This window comes from Heptranchias perlo, chromosome 13 (assembly GCF_035084215.1).
Source record: "Heptranchias perlo isolate sHepPer1 chromosome 13, sHepPer1.hap1, whole genome shotgun sequence".
Lineage (NCBI taxonomy): Eukaryota > Metazoa > Chordata > Chondrichthyes > Hexanchiformes > Hexanchidae > Heptranchias > Heptranchias perlo.
Window position 1 is genome coordinate 8,867,436 of NC_090337.1, and position 24,646 is coordinate 8,892,081.

Here is a 24,646-nt window from a genome sequence, read left to right on the forward strand (position 1 = left end):
GGCTAAGTGACAGGAAACAGAGGCTAGTGGTGTGCGGTTGTTTTTTTGGACTGGAGGGAGGTATACAGTGGTGTTCCCCAGGGGTCAGTGCTAGGACCATTGCTTTTTTTTTGATATATATTAATGGCTTGGACTTGGGTGTACAGGGCACAATTTCAAAATTTGCAGATGACACAAAACTTGGAAGTGTAGTGAACAGTGAGGAGGATAGTGATAGACTTCAAGAGGATATAGACAGGCTGGTGGAATGGGCAGACACGTGGTAGATGAAATTTAACGCAAAGAAGTGCAAAGTGTTACATTTTGGCAGGAAGAATGAGGAGGGGCAATATAAACTAAAGGGTACTATTCTAAAGGGGGTGCAGGAACAGAGAGATATGGGGGCATATTTGTACAAATCTTTGAAGGTGGCAGGACAGGTGGAGAAAGCGGTTAAAAAAGCATATGGGATCCTAGGCTTTATAAAGAGGCATAGAGTACAAAAGCAAGGAAGTTATGATGAACCTTTATAAAACACTGGTTCGGCCACAAATGGAGTATTGTGTCCAGTTCTGGGCACTGCACTTTAGGAAGGATGTGAAGGCCTTGGAGAGAGTGCAGAAAAGATTTACTAGAATGGTTCCAGGGATGAGGGATGAGAGACTACAGGGATTTGCAGGGCTACGGGGAAAGAGCGAGGGAATGGGACTAACTGGATTGCTGTTACAAAAAGCAGGCATGGGCTCGGTGGCCGAATGGCCTCCTTCTGTGCTGTAACCATTCTATGATTCGATGAGAGTCCCTGTGACAGAACTCCCGAAAGGTTACACCTGAAACCTTAACTTATCTTTTTCTCTTTCAGCTGCTGACCAACATGGGGAAAGATTTAATTTGATCACCATGCATTACCAGCTTTGTGAACATAGTGGGGAGATAGCAGGACCGATTCCACACTCCTGTCCATTCATTTCAACGGGTGAAAAACCACGGGCTGTGTGCCCACAATTTCCTGCAATGTACTCGCTGATGGAAGTGCAAAATTCATCGACTCATTGGCCTTGATTTTTACGGGGGTGGGGGTTGTGAATTGTGCAAGGGATTCCAGGAGCGAGCAATGAACCAATTAAGGTCGGGGAAGCGGAGGCCCTGTCGATCTTAACAATTATTAACAATTAGCACTTCATTAAAAGGGCAGGGCATTTGCGTTATTAATTATAAACCCTAACTTTCTGCGGTGAGTTTAATGGGCAATTAATGTGCAAATCCAGCAAGGTCTTAAGAATAACGTGGGTGCTAAGGGCAAGATGCCGTTTGTGTGAAGCAAACAGCGAAGTGGCGTAAATCGATCAGCACGTCCTGGAGATTCACAACTCACGGCGTATCTCTTCATCCTCTAAATCTGCCGACCAATTTGCGCGTTAATAACGGCGTGTGTCATTAACACGCCGTTAATTTCAGCCCAGTTAATATTTTTGGAAAAAAAAATGTTAAATTCCCATTTCATTATCTCAAACACAAAGTGAAATGAATCCATTATTTTTTCAAGGAAGTGGCGGAGCTCAGACTGTGTCACGACATGAACGACTATACTGAATAATCCCTCGATCAGTTGACTGCAGCACTTGACAAAGCACCAGCATCCTGCACTGTTAATCAGCCAAAGGACTGCAAGGTGACACCACTGCACAAACCAAACAACTATTCCCGTTTCCACGTTAGGCTGACACAGCTTACATGATTAGCAACAGATACAAATTGAAGAGAGTAATTTAGAGGGAAATGCATTTAAAGCCCAAGGATTCACATTTAACTCCCTCCTTAAACTTCTCTGCCTCTCTCTCCTCCTTTTAGACGCTCCTTAAAACCTACATCCTTGATCAAGCTTTTGGTCACCTGTCCTAATATCTTCTTATTTGGCTCCGTATAAAATTTTGTTTGATAATCGCTCGCATGAAGTGCCTTGGGAAATTTTACCATGTTATAGGCGCTATATAAATGCAAGTTGTTGTAGTTAGAGAAGGGGAAAAAAGCTGATTCTCACCTTGTAGGCTTGTCTGATACCGCCATTATCTGCGATGTTCTCTCCCAGAGTATTGATCCCACTAAGCTGCAATTTGATAAGCAAAAAAAATAAATAAATTAGATTAGCAAATGCTGTGGGATCCAATGACTGTTCATCTCTGGGATGTTTATGAGGCTGCGTCTTTACAAATAGTTCTGCAAGTGTTTGGAGTAATGCAGTTTGCGTTCCTCGGGCGAAATTCCCCTTGACGTGAGATGGAAGCTTTCCTTGTTTGCTCCATGATTAGCGACCTGTAAGTGAATTGGTGGGCATCACACGGCATTGAAATGCACAGGTTCTGACAGCGTGGGAGTGCATTCACAATCCACCGCTGTTCCTGTATATACACCTTGTATGGTCCTCTGCACAATTAGGGGCCAGCAAAGCGGAAGACATAATGTTACAGCTGTACAGATCTCTGGTTAGACCCCATCTGGATACTGCATTCAGTTCTGGGCACCAAACCTAAGGAAAGATATATTGGCCTTGGAGGGGGTGTAGCACAGATTCACCAGAATGATACTGGGGCTAAGAGGGGTTAAATTATGAGGACAGGTTGCATAGACTAGGCTTGCATTCCCACGAGTGTAGAAGATTTAGGGGGTGATCCAATTGAGGTATTTAATATGATTAAATGATTTGATAGGGTAGATAGAGAGAAACTTTTTTCTCTGGTGGGGGGAGTCCAGAACAAGGGGGCATAATCTTAAAATAAGAGCTAGGCCGTTCAGGGGTGATGTCAGGAAGCACTTCTTCACACAAAGGGTGGTGGAAATCTGGAACTCTCTCCCCCAAAAAGCTGTTGAGGCTGGGGGTCAATTGAAAATTTCAAAACTGAGATTGATAAATTTTTGTTAGGTAAATGTATTAAGGGTTATGGAACCAAGGCAGGTAGATTGCGTTAAGATACAGATCAGCCATGATCTACTTGAATGGGGGAACAGGCTTGAGGGGCTGAATGGCCTACTCCTAAAAAAAAAATGCAGAGTAATTAAAGTAAGCGTTTCATATGGGAACAGCACTGGCGAGAAAATATTTTGTTAGCGGGTTGTTCATTACACTGTTTGGGAGGGCAGGAAATCTAGCAGGGTGGAGACTGAAATGGACCTGCCGCAGCATCTTAAAGGGGAGGGCTGAACAGAATTTTTTTTGGGTGGGTGGGCAACAAAGCAGTAGATCGAAGTGGCAGGGAAATGTAAAGAGCACACCAATCAGCTAGGAGTTGAACTTAAGGATGCCTTTAAGGCTAAAAGGCCTCAAAAACAAGGAAGAAAAAGTCATTGCCAGTTCTGTTCCAGCTCTACAACACTGCAATTTATGATCCCTTTAAGTAGCATTGCAAATGGCTGCCTTCCAATCTGTACTGCCCATGGATTGTGGGCAGGTTGAGGAAGCAGTGGTGGTGACATTGATTGACAAGGAAATAGTGTTTGGATCCCAACAACGTCACAGTACCCTCTTTTTAATACATTAATTAGGTCCTTGCTGGTTTCAAGCAGGAGCGCTGACGGCTGAAATCGAGGCCCATCCGAAAATCCCAACGGGCGGTAAGTCTGTAATTTTCATCCCGCTACTGCCGCGTTCGCACTGAGAAATGGCACAGTAGGGAGGCGAAAATCAACCTTCCGTTCACTTCACTTCCAGGGTCAGCGGTTGAGGCAGAAAGTACGGCAGGGAATTTCCTTGCAGTCACTCTGCTCCGCCACACTTCCAGTGACGTTCTGGCTCTGAGGGAATTCCTGACCTATGTCAACATTCGAGATTAGATTGGATAGGTGGACGAAGGAAAAGGTATTGAAGGGGTTTAAGAACAAGGTGGGTAAGTGTGATTAGAACATTTGCTCGCATGGAGGGCAGAAGCTGATACGGACTAGTTGGGCCGGATGGCCTGTTTTTGTGTTGTAATTTCTATGTATTTCTTTCAACACCCCTTCCCTTCTCTTTGATGATGCAGATCCTTGCTAAGATACACTTCCACAGTTGCTGACTGCCCTCTAGTACCTGACCCAAAGTGGGCCAGACATGTCAGTGTAGACAACGAGTATCAGCAGATGATTTGGTCAGTGGGGTGGGGAAGAGGGAGAATCCTGTCCCTTAACTGGTATCCATATGCAAGTAACTTGCAGGAAGAGTCACTAGACAGTGTTCCATCTTTTTCTTCTAACTGCCAGTCTCAGGATAATTGTAGCATCCTTACTGAGATCAGCTATCCCAGCACAGCCACAGAATGAAACCTAGTCCGTCTGGCTCAGTTCACTTACTATTGAGAGGGGCTGCAATTAATAGTTATTGTGTCAATAATTATTGATCCATCAACTCACTGATGCCTTTAGTTGGAATGGAAATGTGCCTTAGAGAGTCTCTGGTATTAGAGCCAACTTGTCAGTGACCTAACCTTCCTCATTTAATCAGAACATCCACTTATTAATAAGAACACAGGAATAAATACAGGAGAGGTTGGTTGACATACATGTTGTCCACCTGCCAGATCCCATGAAAAGTTTCCATACTCGTACACCACGCATTGCGAGAGGTTTTTAAAATTCTTGGCCGACTGTTGAGTCCACCAGTCCAAGAGGTTTCCATCTTTGTCAAAGTTACGACCTGCATCAGATGCACAGACAGGCCTGTTAGAATACCTGCTATGCTGTAAACCCATATTCTCTCCAGTTTATTTTCAGACAACATTAATTTTTCAGTCTTACCGTTGTCATCGAATCCATGAGTGATTTCATGGCCAATAACCATGCCAATAGCACCAAAGTTCAACGCACTCGGCTGTCCTTGTCCAAAGAAAGGGGGTTGAAGAATACCAGCTGGGAAAACTGGCATAAAAACAACATTTAATTAAATAACTGAGAAAAGATTAATTCAAAATCCTTGTCCTTGTCTCAAACTCCCTTTACCCACCTAGTCTTCGTAACCTTCAAAATCACAGCTTGCATCCTCTGCTCTTCTGAGTCTGGGCCTCTGTTTTTTTTGGCCCCACCTCTACCTTGCCAATGGCTCCTGCCCTTTTTCAAACAGTGCCACAGGATCTTTTATATCCACCTGAACAGGCAGACAGGGCCTTGGTTTAAAATCTCAACCAAAAGGTGACACCTCTGACGATGCAGCACTGCCTCTATACTGCACTGAAATATCAGCCTAGGATATGTGCTCAAGTCGTTGGAGTAGGACTCGAACCCACAACCTCCATGACTCCGAGGCAAGAGTGCTGCCAATGAATCAAGGCTGATATTAAGCTCTGGGAGATTAGCTGTCTGCTATCTCCACTGGGGAAATGTGAATTCGGAAGGAAAGAGGACGGGAGAAGAAGGGAGGGAAGCAAAGGAAAGGAAAGAGGGATGGTTGGATTCATTTTAACAACAGATGTGCTGCAATATTGGGATTCCTTTCAATAGTCAATCCAATCTAATGCACGTTACAATAAATAGTTGCTGTCTGTTAGTGGCCAAAATGCAGGTATCTCAAGACCAGAGATGATTGGAACTATAGGGTTAACCAGGAAAAATTAAGTGAGCAGGCTGATAGGGATAATATGGTATATTTTTAAAACTATTTTTCTTGTTCACAAGGAGGGGTCTGAAGTTAATTGGATTGAGGTGAGATCGTATTATAACTCACTTGATGTCTGTAAAATAAAGCATCTTAATAAATTCATACCTGGCCTCGTCTCACTAAAGTGTTTTTGGTCTGCCTGCTGCAAGATTGGAGAGGCACATGTGAACGACATCACATCCAGGGGATTACTATTCATCATGCCTCAGTTTATGCAGTCATATAATTAGATAGTGGTCAGGACAGGGTACACTCCTGAACATAAGACACTCGGACCACTTACAGGAGTGACCAGCACTGCCGAACCCAAGAAAATAACTTAGGCAGACCCGAAACACAAAGTTAGCAAATGGTGTACACTTTTGAGCAGGTCCTATATTAAAGGTTTAAAAACCCACTTGCCCATATTCATCTCCAAATACTAGAGAGATGCATTTTTAAAAAATTGGGCGATATTAGCAGCCAAACACATCTGTGTAATGGGTGCCATGGTGACTGGGATATAATAACTCAATTAGAGGCTAATCTGCTCGAACGGAGCAATTTTTCAATTATTGATTCTTGGAACTTATAGAGAGCTCACTGCAGTTCAATGTTTCACCAGCAACTTCAATTACAGCTGTCCCGTTACCATCATTTCAATAAGCTGCAAAAGACAAGATACATTCAACAGAAATGTGGATTTATTCCATAGCCCCCAGTTGAAAATGCACTTGTGACTGTTGCGTGTACAACAACAACAACTTGCATTTATATAGCGCCTTTAATGTAGTAAAACATTCCAAGGTGCTTCACAGGAGTGTTATCTGACAAAAGTTGACACTGAGCCAAAGAAGGAGACATTAGGACAGGTGACCAAACGCTTGATCAAAGAGGTAGGTTTTAAGGAGCGTCTTAAAGGAGGAGAGAGAGGTAGTCGGAGAGGTTTAGGGAGGGAATTCCAGACATTAGGGCCTAGGCAGCTGAAGGCACGGCCACCAATGGTGGGATGAAGGAAATCGGGGATGCACAAGAGGCCACAATTGGAGGAATGCAGATTCCTCGGAGGGTTGTAGGGCTGCAGGAGGTTACAGGGATGGGGAGCGGGCAAGGCCATGGAGGGATTTGAACATGAGGATAAGAATGTTATATTTGAGGCTTTGGTGGACCGGGAGCCAATGTAGGTCAGCGAGCACAGCAGTGATGGATGAACGGGATTTGGTGCGAGTTAGGATACGGGCACAAACAGGATTGAGTTCAGGTGTTATGTTCGCACCCTTCCCAACTCCTCTGCCAGTCAAATAGCTTGCTGCCTCTCACCGCCCAGGCTCGCACTTAAGAATATTTGGATAGATAGTTTTTTGGCAACCAAAGGTATTAAGGGATATGGGCCAAAGGCAGGTATATGGAGTTAGATCACAGATCAGCCATGATCTTATCAAATGGTGGAGCAGGCACGAGGGGCTGAACGGCCTACTCCTGTTCCTATGTTCCTATACGTGAGGTCAGCAAAGAGTTTAGGAGCTCCTGAACTGTCAGTGTCTACAGGGTATTGAGAGAGAAAAGACAGAAAATAATGAAAAAGAATCAAAAGAATTCCACTGGCCACTATGTGCAGCAATATGAGTGTCAGCCATGGCTCAGTGGGTAGCACTCTCACCTCTGAGGTTGTGGGTTCAAATCCCATGCTAGAAATTTGAGCTCAAAATCCAGGCTGATACTCTGGTGCTGCACTGTCGGAGGTGCCGACTTTCAGATGAGACATTATACCAAGGCTCTATCTGCCCTCTGAGGTGGATATAAAAGTTCCCATGGTGCTATTTCAAAAAAGAGCAGGGGAGTTCTCCCCAGTATCCTAGCCAATATTTATCCCTCAACCAACACCTAAATCAGTTATCTCGTTGCTGTTTCTGGGAGTTTGCTGCGTGCAAATTGGCTGCAGCATTTCCTACATTAGTGGTGACTACACTTCAAGAAATACTTAGTTGGCTGTAAAGGGCTTTGGGACATCCTGAAGTCGTGAAAGGTGTTCCTTCTTTATTTAACATTGTAAATGGGTTTGTGAAAGTTGACTCTGTTTAATCCTAGGCGCTTTCTAATGGAAAAGAACCCCTCCCCTATTGTGTCTTATTTTTTGCTTGAGATTTTGCTGGTGTTGATTCTCTTCAATCAGGCCGCCTGCCACAAAACATCTCGTCTCAGAGACAGGACGATCCAGGCTGTGGTTTTCTTTCTGACTGCCATTAGTGCAATTCCATAATTGGCCAAAAGGTGGAGCAATTTAAGAAGAATAGCCTAGAAATGACTGTTGGACGTTGACTTCAATGGAAATGAAAATGGGGAGAGGTGTAAAACGGGCTGCCAATTCTCTATCGCCCATTTTACACTATGGCCCAAAGTCAAAATTACCTCCCTAAGTGTCCACCTGTTATTGTTGCCAACAGAAATTTCTCGGTTATAAAACTGATAGGATTATACAGAATTTACAGCACAGAAATTGGCCATTCGGCCCAACTGGCCTATGCCAGCGTTTACACTCCACACGAGCCTCCTCCCTCCCTACTTCATCTAACCCTATCAGCATATCCTTCTATTCCTTTCTCCCTTGTGTACTTATCTAGCTTCTTCTAAAATGCATCTATGCTATTTGCCTCGACCACTCGATGTGGTAGCGAGTTCCACATTCTCACCCTCTCTGGATAAGTTCCTCCTGAATTCCTTATCGGGTTTATTAGTGACTATCTTATATTTGGTTTTGGATTCACCCCCACAAGTGGAAACATCATCTCTACGTCTACCCTATCAAACCTCTTCCTAATTTTAAAGAGCTCCATCAGGTCACCCCTCAACCTTCTCTTTTCTTGAGAAAAGTACCCCAGCCTGTTCAGTCTTTCCTGATGGTTATAAACTCTCAGTTCTGGTATCGCCGTTGTAACTCTAAGATAGAAGGAGGTGTAGAAGTCAATGGTAATGAAAATCAGGGGTGCGTGTGAAACGGGTGGCCATTCTGCTACTGCTGATTTTCCGCATAAAGTGAAAATTCACCCCCATGTTTTGTTAATGCAGTTGGAGTCAACAAGCTGTCAGTAACTGCCTTAGGACGTTGAAGTTAACTGCAAGCTGGCTCACAATGGATTTCTGACCAATGATATGGCACAAGTAAGAGCTCGGATAACAAGGCAGAGCTGTTCCAGTTTGATGCTGATGTAAAGGTTTATTTCTTCCACATTCCTGAGCTTAAGTAGAGTTGAGTGACCCTGGCCCCCTCACTGGCACAGGAACTCTGCATTCTGTCATGCCAATTATAAAAATTGTATTTTTGTATGCTGCTTAATAACTCCCGTGTGGCACTGAGTCACACACATTAGGAAAGCCCAAGGTTTGATGCTTGATCTGTGCTGAATTAGCTGATGCCAGATGGACAGTAATAAAGGATATGATTGGCCTTGACGTCCTTATGCTGGGGAAAGAGAAGGACAGCCAAGACTCGAGCTGAATTCCTATCCTGTAACTCCTGCTGGAGGTATGGATGGCTGGTGATTGGGCGTAGTTACTTCTCCAGCACAGAGAAGGCCTGATAGATGTCTTTAAGATTATGAAAGAGTTTGGTAGGGTAGACGTAGAGAAAATGTTTCCGTTTGTGGGGGAGACCAAAACTAGGGGCCATAAATATAAGATAGCCACAAATAAATCCAATAAGGAATTCAGGAGAAACTTCTTTACCCAAAGAGTGGTTAGAATGTGGAACTCGCTACTACAAGTAGTTGAGGCAAATAGCATAGATGCATTTAAGGGGAAGCTAGATAAACACAGGAGGGAGAAAGGAATAGAAGGTTATGATGTTAGGGTTAGATGAAGAGGGGTGGGAGGAGGCTCGTGTGGAGTATAAACACCAGCATGGATCAGTTGGGCAGAGTGGCCTGTTTCTGTGCTCTATATCTTATGTAATTCCATGTGATTCTATGTGACAATCTCCCCTACAGTTAAATGTTGCATTGACAGTCACTGTCCAGGATCACACTTCAAGCCTCTCACTTAGGGAAAGTTGGAGAGGGCCACCAGCACCTGTCGAATTATTGCCCAAGTATTCTGGGAATTACAGGGTGAGCCTTAAAAGGTAGCACCTCTGCATGGTTAAGAACCACATCTAGAAGGGTGGTTTTACGAGCAGTTGGTTCCTGATGAGTGGCTCCAAGCGCCACTCCCACGGGACCTTGCCTCGGTCAGCACGCTAAACCTAGTGAGAGTAGCCAAGGAGTAACGGGCTGTCCTTCAGGTGAGACGTTAAACCATCTGCCCTCTGAGGTGGACGTAAAAGATCCCACGGCACTGTTCGAAGAACAGGGAGAGTTTCTCCCTTGTATCCTGGCCAATATTTATCCATCAACCAACAACACTTAAAAAAACAGATGATCTGGTCATTTATTTCATTGCTGTTGTGGGATCTTACTGTGTGCAAATTGGCTGCCACGTTGCCTACCTTACAACCGTGATTACACTTCAAAAGTATTTCATTGGCTGTAAAGCGCATTGGGATGTCTTGAGGTTGTGAAAAGTGCTGTGTAAATGCAAGCCTTTCTTTCTTTACAGATGCGAAGATGGTTAAAAGATGCCTATATTTGTCACATTTCCTATTTTCTCCTACACTAGACACATTTTTTTTCAGAAAAAGCAGTGCTTATCTGACCATCTGCCCTGAAGCTAGCTACTGCCCATTATAATGCAACCTTTGCCAGAGCATTATCAACAACATATTTGCTTACCTGAGCCTTGTACTCTACCTCCAGTTCAGATTTACAATCTCTGTGTAGCCCTGAGGCAGACTGCAGTAAATCAAACCAGGCCCAGACCATAAAATAATAGTGATAAACATTCTTCACATATATCACTGGGGTGGTTGGGGGCGGTGATTAACTGCCGTAACCAAAGGGCGACATTTATCTCTTCCTTGCTTTTACGAGAGGATCCCGTTTTTACGATAGCCGTTGGGGACTATCTTCAATATCGTAACATGTGGAATTTGTTATGGGAGCGGGCGTGCGTCGGTGAAAGTTTTGAGTTCTGAATTAACCCGGCCTAGCCAGGAATCGCGTGAGCTTCAGAACTGTCGGAAAGTAAGCGAATAAAACCCTAGGATATTTTGTAATTCGGAATCCGAACGCGGACTATTGAAGGGAGAAAGTCAGGCCTGCAGATTCCCAAAAAGTCCATCGTTAAAATAAAACAAACATAATCAGCCAGCATGTTAAACTGGCACCATAGCAACCAATGTCTGGCCATGTGATTGGGTAGTTTACATTCAAATAATATCTGTAGGCATGGTTTGCAGAGGATTGCGTAACACAAATAGTAAGCAAAATATATCTTATTTTCCCTTTTAATGCTGCAAATAGGAAAGCATTATATTTTTAATGAAAAAGCGTTTTACCTATTTGGTTTCTGCTTGATGAATAGAAGGCATTTACTACAGCAGCTCCTGATATCCACCTGCGAAGCAAACCAAAGATAACAATTTACTTGACTTTTCTCCCCCTCTCCTTCGCCCTCCACTATGAACTTTAACCTCCACACAGCCTCCACCCCACTGGAAGAGAGGCCCAGTGCATCACAGGGTTCCAGTAAAGGCTCTTGACCTCAATACCGCCCCTCCCCCACAACTCCACTCACGTCACCACACGGGCTGCAGCAGTTCAAGAAGGCGGCTCACCACCACCTTCTCAAGGGCAATTAGGGATGGGCAATAAATGCCGGCCTCGCCAGCGACGCCCACATCCCATGAACGAATTTTAAAAAAACTGCAGGTAGAGCTGCTGAAGAGGGAGGTGTGGAGTGAGAAATATCAGATCAGAACGTAGGATATGTGGCAAGGCAACTATAGAATGTACAGCACAGCAGGCCATTTGGCCCAACTGGCCTATGCCAGCGTATATGCTCCACACGAGCCTCCCCCCAACCCTCTTCATCTGACCCTATCAGCATATCCATCTATTCCTTTCTCCCTCATGTACTTATCTAGTGTCCACTTAAATGCACCTATGCTATTCGCCTCAACTTCCCCTTATGGTAGCGAGTTCCACATCCTCACCACTCTCTGGGTAAAGAAGTTTCTCCTGAATTCCCTATTGGATTTATCAGTGATTATCTTATATTTATGGCCCCTAGTCTTGGACTCCCCCCCGGCAAGTGAAAACATCTTCTCTATGCCCAAATATTGTACTTGGTTTATGTAAATTTGAAGGCCGACTCCCCCATCAAGGGGGTGAGAGATGTGGTGGGTGGGTGGTAACGAACACTTCTCTCAGGGAGCACTGGTCAGGGAATTGTGGGCCCTGCAGAACCAGCCTTTCACTAGTTTAAATGGACAAAAAAAAAAGAAATCAAGGGCTGCAGGCTTGATATTTCCCACCAGCATTGCTCCTAACCAGGGGAGCCTGGCCGGGGAGTCAGCTCCTCGTTTTAAAAGATGGTAAGCGAATTGTGTTAAATATTCACCGAAACTGGAATATTTCATGTTTAATATGGGACACCAGTTTAAAAAAAGAAAATCCAATCCTCCCCCCTCTCATCTGAAGGTTGTTTGGTCACCCGGTGCAGTGCAGTACCTCAGCTTGGGTGCCCAAATTATGTCTGAGCCTAAACAGTGGGCGCCAATAGGCTACTGGAAGATGGGGGTTCTCGCAGACCTTCTTGTTGTCACTAAACTTACGCAAACACACACACACGCACTTTCTATCAGGCTTCACTGGACAGCATTCAGGAGTAGGAACCCTGGCTGTGGTGCTGCTACTAACTCATGAAAGAGCAAGGGTTGAAACTGCAATGACTCCCGGGTCAGTGCATGACAGTGCATACCCCCAACGAACCACCAAGACCACACAAAGACTGTATCTTTGATACAAATAATTGGCAGCTACTAAATTTTGAAGCTGCATTAATGCTTCAATGTCTCTTGAATACATTATAATCAACCCACAGTTTATTTTAAGCAAGCCTACAACATATTATCATTGACTTTGTAAGGGTACGGTAGCATAGTGGTTATGTTACTGGGCTAGTAATCCAGAGGCCTGGACTAAAAATCCAGAGTCATGAGTTCAAATCCCGCCACGGCAGCTGGCGAATTTAAATTCAATTAATTAATTAAAAAATTCAATTAATTAAATAAAAATCTGGAATTAAAATACTAGTATCAGTAATGATGGCCATGAAACTACTGGATTGTCGTAAAAACCCATCTGGTTCACTAATGTCCTTCAGGGAAGGAAACCTGCCGTCCTTACCCAGTCTGGCCAATATGTGACTCCAGACCCACAGCAATGTGGTTGATTCTGAAATGGCCCAGCAAGCCACTCAGTTGTAAAATCTCGCGACGAAAAGTCATAATAAGAATAAAACCGGACAGACCACCCGGCATCGGACCACTAGGCACCGGACACGACAACGGCAAAACACCAAGCCCAGTCGACCCTGCAAGGTCCTCCTTACGAACATCTGGGGACTTGTGCCAAAATTAAGAGAGCTGTCCCACAGACTAGTCAAGCAACAGCCTGACATAGCCATACTTACAGAATCATATCTTTCAGCCAACGTCCCAGACTCTTCCATCACCATCCCTGGGTATGTCCTGTCCCACCAGAGGTGGCGGTACAGTGATATACAGTCAGGAGGGAGTGGCCCTGGGAGTCCTCAACATTGACTCTGGACCCCATGAAATCTCATGGCATGGGCAAGGAAACCTCCTGCTGATTACCACCTACCGTCCTCCCTCAGCTGATGAATCAGTCCTCCTCCATGTTGAGCACCACTTGGAGGAAGCACTGAGGAAGCAAGGGCACAGAATATACTCTGGGTGGGGGACTTCAATGTCCATCACCAAGAGTGGCTCGGTAGCACCACAGCTGGCCGAGTCCTGAAGGACATAGCTGCCAGACTGGGCCTGCGGCAGGTGGTGAGCGAACCAACACGAGGGAAAAACCTCCTTGACCTCGTCCTCACCAATATACCTGTCGCAAATGCATCTGTCCATGACAGTATTGGTAGGAGTGACCACCGCACAGTCCTCATGGAGATGAAGTCCCGTCCTCGCACTGAGGACACCATCCAACGTGTTGTGTGGCACGACCACTGTGCTAAATGGGATAGATTCAGAATGGATCGAGCAGCTCAAAACTGGGCATCCATGAGGCGCTGTGGGCCATCAGCAGCAGCAGAATTGTATTCCAGCACAATCTGTAACCTCATGGCCCGGCATATTCCTCACTCTACCATTACCAACAAGCCAGGGGATCAACCCTGGTTCAATGAGGAGTGTAGAAGAGCATGCCAGGAGCAGCACCAGGCGTACCTAAAAATGAGCTGCCAACCTGGTGAAGCTACAACACAGGACTACATGCATGCTAAACAGCGGAAGCAACATGCTATAGACAGAGCTAAGCGATTCCACAACCAACGGATCAGATCAAAGTCCTGCCACATCCAGTCGTGAATGGTGGTGGACAATTAAACAACTAACGGGAGGAGGAGGCTCTGCAAACATCCCCATTCTCAATGAAGGCGGAGTCCAGCACGTGAGTGCAAAAGACAAGGCTGAAGCGTTTGCAACCATCTTCAGCCAGAAGTGCCGAGTGGATGATCCATCTCAGCCTCCTCCCGATATCCCCACCATCACGGAAGCCAGTCTTCGGCCAATTCGATTCACTCCACGTGATATCAAGAAACGGCTGAGTGCACTGGATACAGCAAAGGCTATGGGCCCCGACAACATCCCAGCTGTAGTGCTGAAGACTTGTGCTCCAGAACTAGCTGCGCCTCTAGCCAAGCTGTTCCAGTACAGCTACAACACTGGCATCTACCCGACAATGTGGAAAATTGCCCAGGTATGTCCTGTCCACAAAAAGCAGGACAAATCCAATCCGGCCAATTACCGCCCCATCAGCCTACTCTCAATCATCAGCAAAGTGATGGAAGGTGTCGTCGACAGTGCCATCAAGCGGCACTTACTCACCAATAACCTGCTCACCGATGCTCAGTTTGGGTTCCGCCAGGACCACTCGGCTCCAGACCTCATTACAGCCTTGGTCCAAACATGGACAAAAGAGCTGAATTCCAGAGGTGAGGTGAGAGTAACTGCCCTTGACATCAAGGCAGCATTTGACCGAGTGTGGCATCAAGGAGCCCTAGTAAAATTGAAGTCAATGGGAATCAGGGGGAAAACTCTCCAGTGGCTGGAGTCATACCTGGCACAAAAGAAGATGGTAGTGGTTGTTGAAGGCCAATCATCTCAGCCCCAGGGCATTGCTGCAGGAGTTCCTCAGGGCAGTGTCCTTGGCCCAACCATCTTCAGCTGCTTCATCAATGACCTTCCCTCCATCATAAGGTCAGAAATGGGGATGTTCGCTGATGACTGCACAGTGTTCAGTTCCATTCGCAACCCCTCAGATAATGAAGCAGTCCGAGCCCGCATGCAGCAAGACCTGGACAACATCCAGGCTTGGGCTCATAAGTGGCAAGTAACATTCGCGCCAGATAAGTGCCAGGCAATGACCATCTCCAACAAGAGAGAGTCTAACCACCTCCCCTTGACATTCAACGGCATTACCATCGCCGAATCCCCCACCATCAACATCCTGGGGGTCACCATTGACCAGAAACTTAACTGGACCAGCCATATAAATACTGTGGCTACGAGAGCAGGTCAGAGGCTGGGTATTCTGCGGCGAGTGACTCACCTCCTGACTCCCCAAAGCCTTTCCACCATCTACAAGGCACAAGTCAGGAGTGTGATGGAATACTCTCCACTTGCCTGGATGAGTGCAGCTCCAACAACACTCAAGAAGCTCGACACCATCCAAGATAAAGCAGCCCGCTTGATTGGCACCCCATCCACCACCCTAAACATTCACTCCCTTCACCACCGGCGCACAGTGGCTGCAGTGTGCACCATCCACAGGATGCACTGCAGCAACTCGCCAAGGCTTCTTCGACAGCATCTCCCAAACCCGCGACCTCTACCACCTAGAAGGACAAGGGCAGCAGGCGCATGGGAACAACACCACCTGCACGTTCCCCTCCAAGTCACACACCATCCCGACTTGGAAATATATCGCCGTTCCTTCATTGTCGCTGGGTCAAAATCCTGGAACTCCCTTCCTAACAGCACTGTGGGAGAACCGTCACCACACGGACTGCAGCGGTTCAAGAAGGCGGCTCACCACCACCTTCTCGAGGGCAATTAGGGATGGGCAATAAATGCTGGCCTCACCAGCGACGCCCACATCCCGTGAACGAATTTTTAAAAAAAAATCTATTTGTCACAGACTTCGGAGATTTCAATTTGAAGAAGGTCTGATAACTATAATCCTATCAACCAATTACTGATGTTATTATTCCAACAAGCTCATCCCAAATTTCTCCCTGCCATTTGAACAGGAGTGATAAAAAATAACTGGGCTAACCCCTCTGGTGAGGTAATGGGGAGAGGAATTTGACTCAAGCCCAATGGTTTCCAGGTATTTCTTTCTGGAAAGCTGGAATCGTAAATTAAATTATATTTTAATTGCTGCCCACCCTTCATTATCCAGAGATTTGCATGTCTGATGAGATAGTTTAGAGTCGATAACTGGATCTCAGATAGAAAAAGACATTTCCGAGGGGGCAATTTTAACCTAACCAGCCCGTCGGGAAACTGAACAGGATCGGGTGCAATGCTGGTTTCACCCCCTCCCCTCAGCCCCCACCTCCTCCCCCCTGATTTTACTCTCCATTGAAGTCGCGAAGAGCAATGTTGGGTGGGGTGTAAACCTTTGGCTCAGTGGTAGCATTCCTGCCTTTGAGTTAGAAGGTGGACGGTTCAAACCCTGCTCAAGACAGTTCCAGCAAGTGGAGACCAGAGCTAAGTCTCTGAATTCTGGTGTGACATCCAGCAGGATTCTGGCGTCTGGTGGCTGTAGGTGGTTTTCCCCCCCACTCATCGTATGGGTTGTGGGAGCCCATGAAACCCTCCCGCCCTATAGGCAGCCTTCCAATTTTCTCTCCATCGGGGTAAGTGGCTGGAATAAAGATGGTTACGGCCACGGAAAGAGTGTTCGTGTCACGGCCCATCACCCTGCGAATGGCCTCCTCCTCTGCTCTATGATCCTAAGAGGAAGATCCACCTCATGAGATAATCTTAACAACAGAGAGCAGGAGAAACGTCTTTACACAGAGGATTGTGAGTCTGCGGAATGCACTTCAGGAGTTAGCGATTGAAGCATTCAAGACTAGGTTAGATAGATGGTTGAAGGAAAGGGGGATAAAGGGATATGGGAACAGGGTGGGCACATGGGAATAAGACCACTGCTTGTGTCGAAGATAAACACCTCGAGGTAGAACAGCCTGTTTCTGCTTGTAATTCTATGTAAAGTAGTCACCAGGTAACACCAAGCTTGGGTTTCAAAAGCCTGAACTTCATTCTTTCCCAATATCCAATATTGGGAAACTCCTTACCTCCAATTCTGAAGTCTTGGGAGAGAATGAATTTGAGTAGGAGAGTGCGCAACACGGAAGAGGATATAGGAAAACTTGTTAGCATGAGTGGAAAGTTCAAAGGGGCACCGACCATTGCAGTATCGATAGAGCAGAGAATGGGACGGAGACAGGTCGGGAGCTACCCAGACCGGGGGAAGGTTCTTTCTTCAAGAATAACCTCGTTCTGGTCACTTGTGTAAAAATATATGTTATAAGACAGCAAACGTTAGTGCTTAGAAAGAGCTAAAAATGCAGGAGAAAATAATAAAGAACAACTTACACTTCTTTGTTAACCTTTTCTCTGAGTTTTTGCAGATTCTTCTTTTGTCCCCATTGCATATTTTGAAGAATGTTCTCAAAGTATTCGTCAATGATGAAATGCAACTGAATGGAAAAATCGCAGATCAATTATCCTGCAGCTTTATTACACTCCAGATACCACCTTCAGATATACTTAGAACAAGTTCTCTATTTACACAGCAGATAGGAGGCTGTTTTGCTGCTAATGGTCTCCAATACAGAATCAGCACTTTCATATGGCAGCTTTATAGTTTAGTCACAACAACAATTTCCATTGATGTGGGAGGAGAGAGGCGGAGAGGTTGAGGGAGGAAATTCCAGAGCTTAAGGCCTAGGCAGCTAAAGGCATGGCCGCCAATGATGGGGCAATGGAAGTAGAACCAAAGAAGTTTATGGCACGTAAAGAAGCAACAATTAACAACCGGCATTGATATAGCGTGTTTAACATAGGAAAGTTTCAAAAAATTGGCACCGAGATATTGGGATGGGTGACTAAAATCTTGGTCGAAGAGGTAGGTTTTAAGGAGGGTCTTAAAGGAGGAGAGAGGTGGAGAGACGGAGAGGTTTAGGGAGGGAATTCCAGAGCTTAGGGCCTCGACGGCTGAAGTCACTGCCGCCAATGGTGGGGCGAAGAGAATGGGGGATGCATAAGAGGCTAGAGTTGGAGGAACGCAGAGTTCTCAGAGGGTTGCAGGGCTGGAGAAGGAAAAATATCAGCCTCAGTTCCAGTCCTGATTACTATCGAATGATTTCTGCCAGGTGTCGGGTGAGGATAGGAGCACACTTGGCTGTGATGCCTCCACAGTCAAATAGCCTGTCGATATCCACTTACACATGAAGACTGGCCATTGGTGAGATACAAGGTGCCAACTCCCATGTGGTAGTCGCCCATGAGTCAACACTTCCTACTGCAGTCTATCTAATCTTTCAGGTTTCAACTGAATTTAACATATAACACCCTTGGCTCAATCTCAACTAAGATCAGCTAACTCAACACAAACCAGGGATTGATGAAAGCCAGTGTAATCATTATGGAGTTAATAGCAGTAAATAAATCAGTGTTATCTTATGGTACCATTAGATTATGAAATAAAGAGGACACCATACCCTGAGTCATTCACAAGGTCGCAAGACAGGTTCAGATGGAAAGCCCTTTGGCTTTTATTAGATCTCATTCTTCCAGATTACCAATCCTATCGGCTTCTCATTACAGCATCTACCTGTTAACTAAAAGTAGGCTGGTGTCCTGGCATCAACTACCCTCCTTGTCAATCCGTTTGAGCTGTAGATTACCCTCTGTGTAAAAAAAATATTGCCTGGCATCTGTTCTAAACTAGCCCTTCACAAACCTAAACCAGTGGTACCTTTCTCCACCACCTTTGCATATCTCAGATTACTGCCCCTGGTTTATTTCTCTATCCTGTTAAGCATCCTGTATACCTACACGGTGTCAGCCGTGACTCAGTTAGTAGCAATCTCGCCTCTGAGTCAGAATGGCTGTGGGTTCAAGTCTCACCCCAGAGACTTAATGTGGAGATGCCGGTGATGGACTGGGGTTGACAAATGTAAACAATCTTACAACATCAAGTTATAGTCCAACAATTTTGCATGCAGACACTGCGACAACGGATGAACGGACACCGCGCAACAATCACCAGACAGGAGGGTTCCCTCCCAGTCGGGGAACACTTCAGCAGTCAAGGACATTCAGCCACCGATCTTCGGGTAAGCGTACTCCAAGGTGGCCTTCGAGACACCCGACAACGCAAAATCGTCGAGCAGAAATTGATAGCCAAGTTCCGCACCCATGAGGACGGCCTCAACCGGGATCTTGGGTTCATGTCACGCTACACGTAACCCCACCAGCGGATAAAAGTTATCTGTTTTTAATTCAACGGGTCATTTTCTGTCTTTCTCTTCCTTTCGGATGTTTCTCCCTCTCTCTCTCTGTTTTGTGTTCTGGCCGTTTGTATATTCGGTGGTCCTGTAGGTAACACCTCTCTGTCTGAACACCTTGATTGCCTTGACAACGGGCAGTTGGAATGATTATCTGTAATCACCAGGTATTGTTCTCTGAATATAAATGCAAAACGTTCAAGGATTTCCTGACATTCACCTGACGAAGGAGGAAGCCTCCGAAAGCTTGTGATTTTCAAATAAAATTGTTGGACTATAACTTGGTGTTGTAAGATTGTTTACATCCAGAGACTTAAGCGCATAATCCAGGCTGACATGTTAGTGTAGTACTGAGGGAGTGCTGCACTGTCGGAGGTGCTGTCATTTGGATGAGATGGTAAACCAAGGCCTGTCTGCCCTCTCAGATGGACATAAAAGATCCCATGACACTAAAAGCAGGGGCATTCTCCCCGAAGTCCTGGCCAATATTTATCCCTCAACCAACATAGTTAAAATAGATTATCTGATCATTATCTCATTGCTGTCTGTGGGACCTTGCTGTGCGCAAATTGGTTGCTGCGTTTCCTACATTACAATGGTAACTACACTTTACAAGTACTTCATTGGCCGTAAAGCGGTTTGGGACATCCCAAAATTGTGAAAGACGCGATATAAATGCAAGCTTTACTCCAGGTGCAGCTTGACAGGATGATTTCAGCTCAACTGATTCGCAACCGTAGACCAGGAAATGAATATCAATGTGATCTTTTCATTTCTGCTGAGCTTTATTATTTGAATGCAAGGACAGAATTCATTGTATATGTTCGGGGGGTGGGGGTGCAAGAGTGGGAAGGATATTCCAGTGCCTCACAGTGCCCCTCACAATCAGAAACTGGGTGCTACTCATCACAGAAGTTTTGATCCACTAAACCCAGGACCTCACCTGCAACTACCTTGTCGTACCATATGGGCTGTGTTAAACTGATGGCTGATCCCTGTGGATCCCATACCTGCAGATGTCCAGCAGTCTGAATGACATCTTCCGTTCACCTACTTGCAACTCCAGTGTGCTTGAGCAAAGTTCTAAGCGGGGCTCCTAGAAATTTCCCACAGGCCCATCTCGAACAATATGACCTGACGATACCATCCCTGGTCCACCATTCCACCCTTTGGGTCTGCACACTTCATAGCTTTCCAGCCTCTCCTCCCATAGGGCAGCCAGCTGGGTACGTTGCTGCTGGGATTCCACATTGTGTTCCACTCAGGTCAAACTCTGAAGGGCCTCCGGCTCCCAAGAGAATTGGGATAGATTTTCAACTTGCCATCTGGGCGTGAGACTAGCTATACGTCTCTGCCGCCCATTATCGAAACGCTCTGATTTTTATTTCCACTGCAGAAATCGAAGTAGAAAATCTACCCCAATATTATAACTTTGTATCGAAGAGATGAGAGGGAGGAATTCAACCTCCACGAGTTTGCTAACAAAATTATTTACACACAAATAAACTGAAACTGCTGTAATTACTCACATCCTTGTATTCAGCATCCAGTTTGGCGTTATCCTTGAGGTCAGGTGGGTATCCAATTCTCTGTCTGATAGCTCGAGCCTAGAAACAAACAGTTTGTGTTAATCCATCTCGAGTGTAATATGTGACCAGCGTATTCATGCAATTGATGATATGAATTGCATGTTCTATAGTTAATACTGGGTTAGTACTGAGGGAGTGCTGCACTGTCGGAGGTGCCATCTTTTGGATGAGACGTTCAATCCGAGGCCCCGCCTGCCCTCTCAGATGGACATAAAAGGTCCAAAGAAGGGGAGGGAGGGCGTTTCCTTGGTGTCCCGGCCAATATTTATCCCTCACCCAACATCACTAAAAACAGATTATCTGGTCAATATCTCACTGCTGTTTGTGGGATCTTGCTGTGTAGAATTTGGCTGCCGCATTTCCTACATTACAACAGTGACTACACTTCAAAAAGTACTTCATTGGCTGTAAAGCGCTTTGGGAAGTCCGGAGGTTGTGAAAGGCACTATATAAATGCAAGTTCTTTCTTTGATAGGAGAATTTCTATAGAAATATGTCTGTGTTTCACTTTAGGAGTTGAAAGAGTACGGGGGCGGTGGGGAGAGGTAAATTTCACCATCATCGCTCAGGCAGTAATATGGCGGAGCAGATCGCCCGCCAGCTATAGAAAGCACCCCTTTTGCATTCCATTAATTTCAATGGTAATGAAAATCAGGCGGTCTCTACAACAAGCGGCCAATCTGCAAGGCCAGCTTAAGTTGAAAATTTACCCCGACATTTTCTGCTGTTCCTGTATGAACAATTAAAACACCCGTGTTAAACTTCTCTGTCTGCTTTTTTAATGGAACATTGACTCAAACGAAAGGATTTAATGTGTACGTGTTAAGTGATCACACAGGAACAAACACTGCCCCCAAGGTTTATTCACTGTACAAGACGGGACAGGTAAGAGGAGGAAGAGACAGCGAATAACATTTTTAAATGTTCAGAAAAGGAACAAGTTAGGAAGCTATCTATAAAAATAGGCTGAGGAATGCCAAGAAACTGATAAGGGCTTCAAAGAGGGATCATGAGGAAAACATAGCTGGAAACTAAAAGCAGAACAGTGAAGTATTCTTCTTGTATGCCAGGGTGCTGAGAGGGGCTGGCCCACTAAAACATGAGGAATGGGGAGTAGTGTTTGAAGATAGAGAAATTGTTGAAGTACTTCACTGTTATTTTTTCAAAAGCGTACGTGGAAATAAAATAGGGGACAAATGCCAAAATTGAGGGTACAGTTTAACAGTGAATGTATAGGTGAATTTGAGTTTAGAAGGTTTGAGTTTGGAAACTTGGCTTCCATTACAGCCACCTCAATTCAATGTGTTCAGCAAAGAGTGTCAGAGTTTAATTCTTTTTAAAGAGTGCGGCTATCAAATCCTTTTAACATTTTAAACAGCTCAATAAGATCACCCCTCAATCTGCTGTACTCAAGGGAATACAAGCCAAGTTTATGCAACCTGTCCTCATAATTTAACCTTCTGGTATCATTTCTGTCCATCTGAGAGGGCAGGCGGGGCCTCGGATTTAACGTCTCATCCAAAAGATGGCACCTCCGACAGTGCAGCACTCCCTCAGTACTAACTCAGTATTAACTATAGAACATGCAATTCATATCTGGTAACCTGGTATCATTCTGATGAATCTGTGCTGCACCCCCTCCAAGGCCAATATATCCTTATATGAATAGCTCTTTCAAAGAGCGGGCACAGGCTCGATGGCCTCCTTCTGCACTGTATGATTCCAAAAAAAGGATCTTACTCTTTTATTTCTATCCACGTGGATTGTACAAAATCATTTATAAGAACTAGCTCCCTTCAACGCATAAACGTCCTGTAATACCATGGGCTCAATTTTACCATGGTGACGGGATGGCAGCGTGGTGAAGGAAGTGCGTGGCAATCCCGCATGAACCAAACTTACCGTTTCCGATGCGATCGCATGTTGATTGATAGTGGTTAACGTCCTCTCCGGGTTTCGCGCCCGGCAGCTAGCCTGATTGACAGGTCGGCTGCCGTCAGGAGCTGCAATGCGAGGGGTGGGGGGTGGCGGGAAAGAGAAAAGAGAGAGAGCGAGACGTCATCCGGCACTGGACTGGAGGGCTGGGACGGGGGTGGAAGATCTGGCACTGGACTGCAGGACTGGGGCGGTGGGGGTGGAAGATCTGGCACTGGACTCGAGGACTGGGGGGGGGGGAAAGAGGGGAAGGTCGGGGGGGACATCGGGGGTAGATCAGGGGGACATCGGAGAGTGAAGAGGGGGACATCAGAGTGGGAGGCAACGGAGCAGGTTTCAAAAGTAGGTTCATTTAGTGTTTTCACTTCCTTCCATGGTTTTTTATTTAATTTATTTAGTTTCTTTTTCTCTGATCCAGCCCTTCAGAAGCGGTGGGCAAGCCGCCCAGATAAGTTAAAAAATCTTTCTAATCCCTTCATCTGCCACAGGTAAAGTTCCTTAAATACCTCCATGAGGTACATTTGGCTCTTTAACTGTCATCCCGCCGGCTTTAATTACCGGTGGGACTTCTGTTTTCGGGTCGCCCGCGCGCACACAGGTGGGTCCCTGGGAAACTCGGAGGTTGGCGGGTTGGAGCCGGCTTCCGAACCCGAACCGGATTTCCGCGATTTTCGGAGCCCCTCTGCCCCCAACGCCCCCGCAGTTGCCTCCTAAAATCACCCGCCCCGCCCCCCCACCATGTGTTTGCCTCTCCAGCTACTGAGCTTGGAAAATAATTTGAGTTCCCTTTCTATTTACAAGATCAGAAGTAGATATGGATGACTAGAGCCTTTCATCCTATCTTAGCTCAATCGTCCAAAAAAAAAACCCTCCAGTTTCCCCTCAGAGCATCTAATTGTTTCCTAAACAACCCAGGAATTTGGCCTCAAAGTCTTGATAATGGTACAGATGACGATGTAATCTTACTTTGTCTTCTGCTTTCACTTTGGTCTCCTGATCCATCCAACTCAGCTCATGTAAATTCTGTACGAAAACTTCACGGATCTGCTCTATCAGTTCTTCAACCTTGCAGGAGAGAAAGGATAAATAATCGTGTTCTCCATTAAAGGAACCGTTTTATTAAAAAAACATGTGTTGGCTGCCATATTGTTACTTCAAAGGATAATTCTTTTATTCAAAATAAAATATACACTAGTGACTTTGTTTTCTCTGAATCCTTGAACACCTATAATTCCATCATTTGGAAATATATCGTCGTTCCTTCATCGTCGCTGGGTCAAAATCCTGGAACTCCCTTCCTAACAGCACTGTGGGAGAACTGTCACCACACGGACTGCAGCGGTTCAAGAAGGCGTCTCACCACCACCACCTTCTCAAGGGCAATTAGAGATGGGCAATAAATGCCGGCCTTGGCAGCGACGTCCAGATCCCATGAACGAATAAAAAACAATATTTACTCGGTGGTGTCTCCATTCATTTTAGAATATTATAAACTGTTCTCTCCCCATTTCTCATTGCAGTATTGAAATTTCTCAGTTCGTAATCCTGGATTATGCTGGAATACCAACAACAACTTGCATTTATATAGCGCTTTTGATGTATTAAAACGTCCCCAAGGTGATTCACAGGACCGTGATCAGACAAAACTTGACACTGAGCCACATAAGGAGCTATTAGGACAGGTGACCAAAAGCTTGGTCAAAGAGGTAGGTTTTAAAAGGAGGAGAGAGAGGTAGAGAGGTGGAGAGGTTTAGGGAGGGAATTCCAGAGCTTGGGGCCTGGGTAGCTGAAGGCAGGGCCGCCGATGGCGGAGCGATGGAAATCGGGGATGCGTAAGACG

The 24,646-nt window shown here is 45.6% G+C and overlaps 1 protein-coding gene and 1 long non-coding RNA gene across 6 annotated transcripts in view; one reads left to right on the forward strand and one right to left on the reverse strand.

Annotated features, from left to right (window-relative positions):
- LOC137331258 (neprilysin-like) overlaps positions 1-24,646 on the reverse strand; it is a 162,521-nt gene that overhangs the window by 10,102 nt on the left and 127,773 nt on the right. For all 3 annotated transcript variants that reach the window (XM_067994920.1, XM_067994918.1, XM_067994921.1), the window contains exons 14-20: positions 23,773-23,871; positions 20,812-20,889; positions 17,367-17,470; positions 11,010-11,068; positions 4,747-4,866; positions 4,512-4,645; positions 2,021-2,086 (exon numbers count right to left, since the gene is read on the reverse strand). In XM_067994920.1, the coding sequence (XP_067851021.1) occupies positions 2,021-2,086; positions 4,512-4,645; positions 4,747-4,866; positions 11,010-11,068; positions 17,367-17,470; positions 20,812-20,889; positions 23,773-23,871 (660 nt within the window). The remainder of the gene's footprint in view (positions 1-2,020; positions 2,087-4,511; positions 4,646-4,746; positions 4,867-11,009; positions 11,069-17,366; positions 17,471-20,811; positions 20,890-23,772; positions 23,872-24,646) is intronic.
- Positions 680-19,551, forward strand: LOC137331263 (uncharacterized). 3 transcript variants are annotated; one of them, XR_010965412.1, is made up of 3 exons: positions 680-1,651; positions 3,520-3,588; positions 3,686-3,958. It is a non-coding gene; the product is annotated as an uncharacterized lncRNA (long non-coding RNA). The 3 variants fall into 3 exon arrangements; XR_010965413.1 differs by having other exon boundaries at positions 680-955; XR_010965411.1 differs by lacking the exon at positions 680-1,651 and adding an exon at positions 19,001-19,551 and having other exon boundaries at positions 3,426-3,588; positions 3,686-3,832.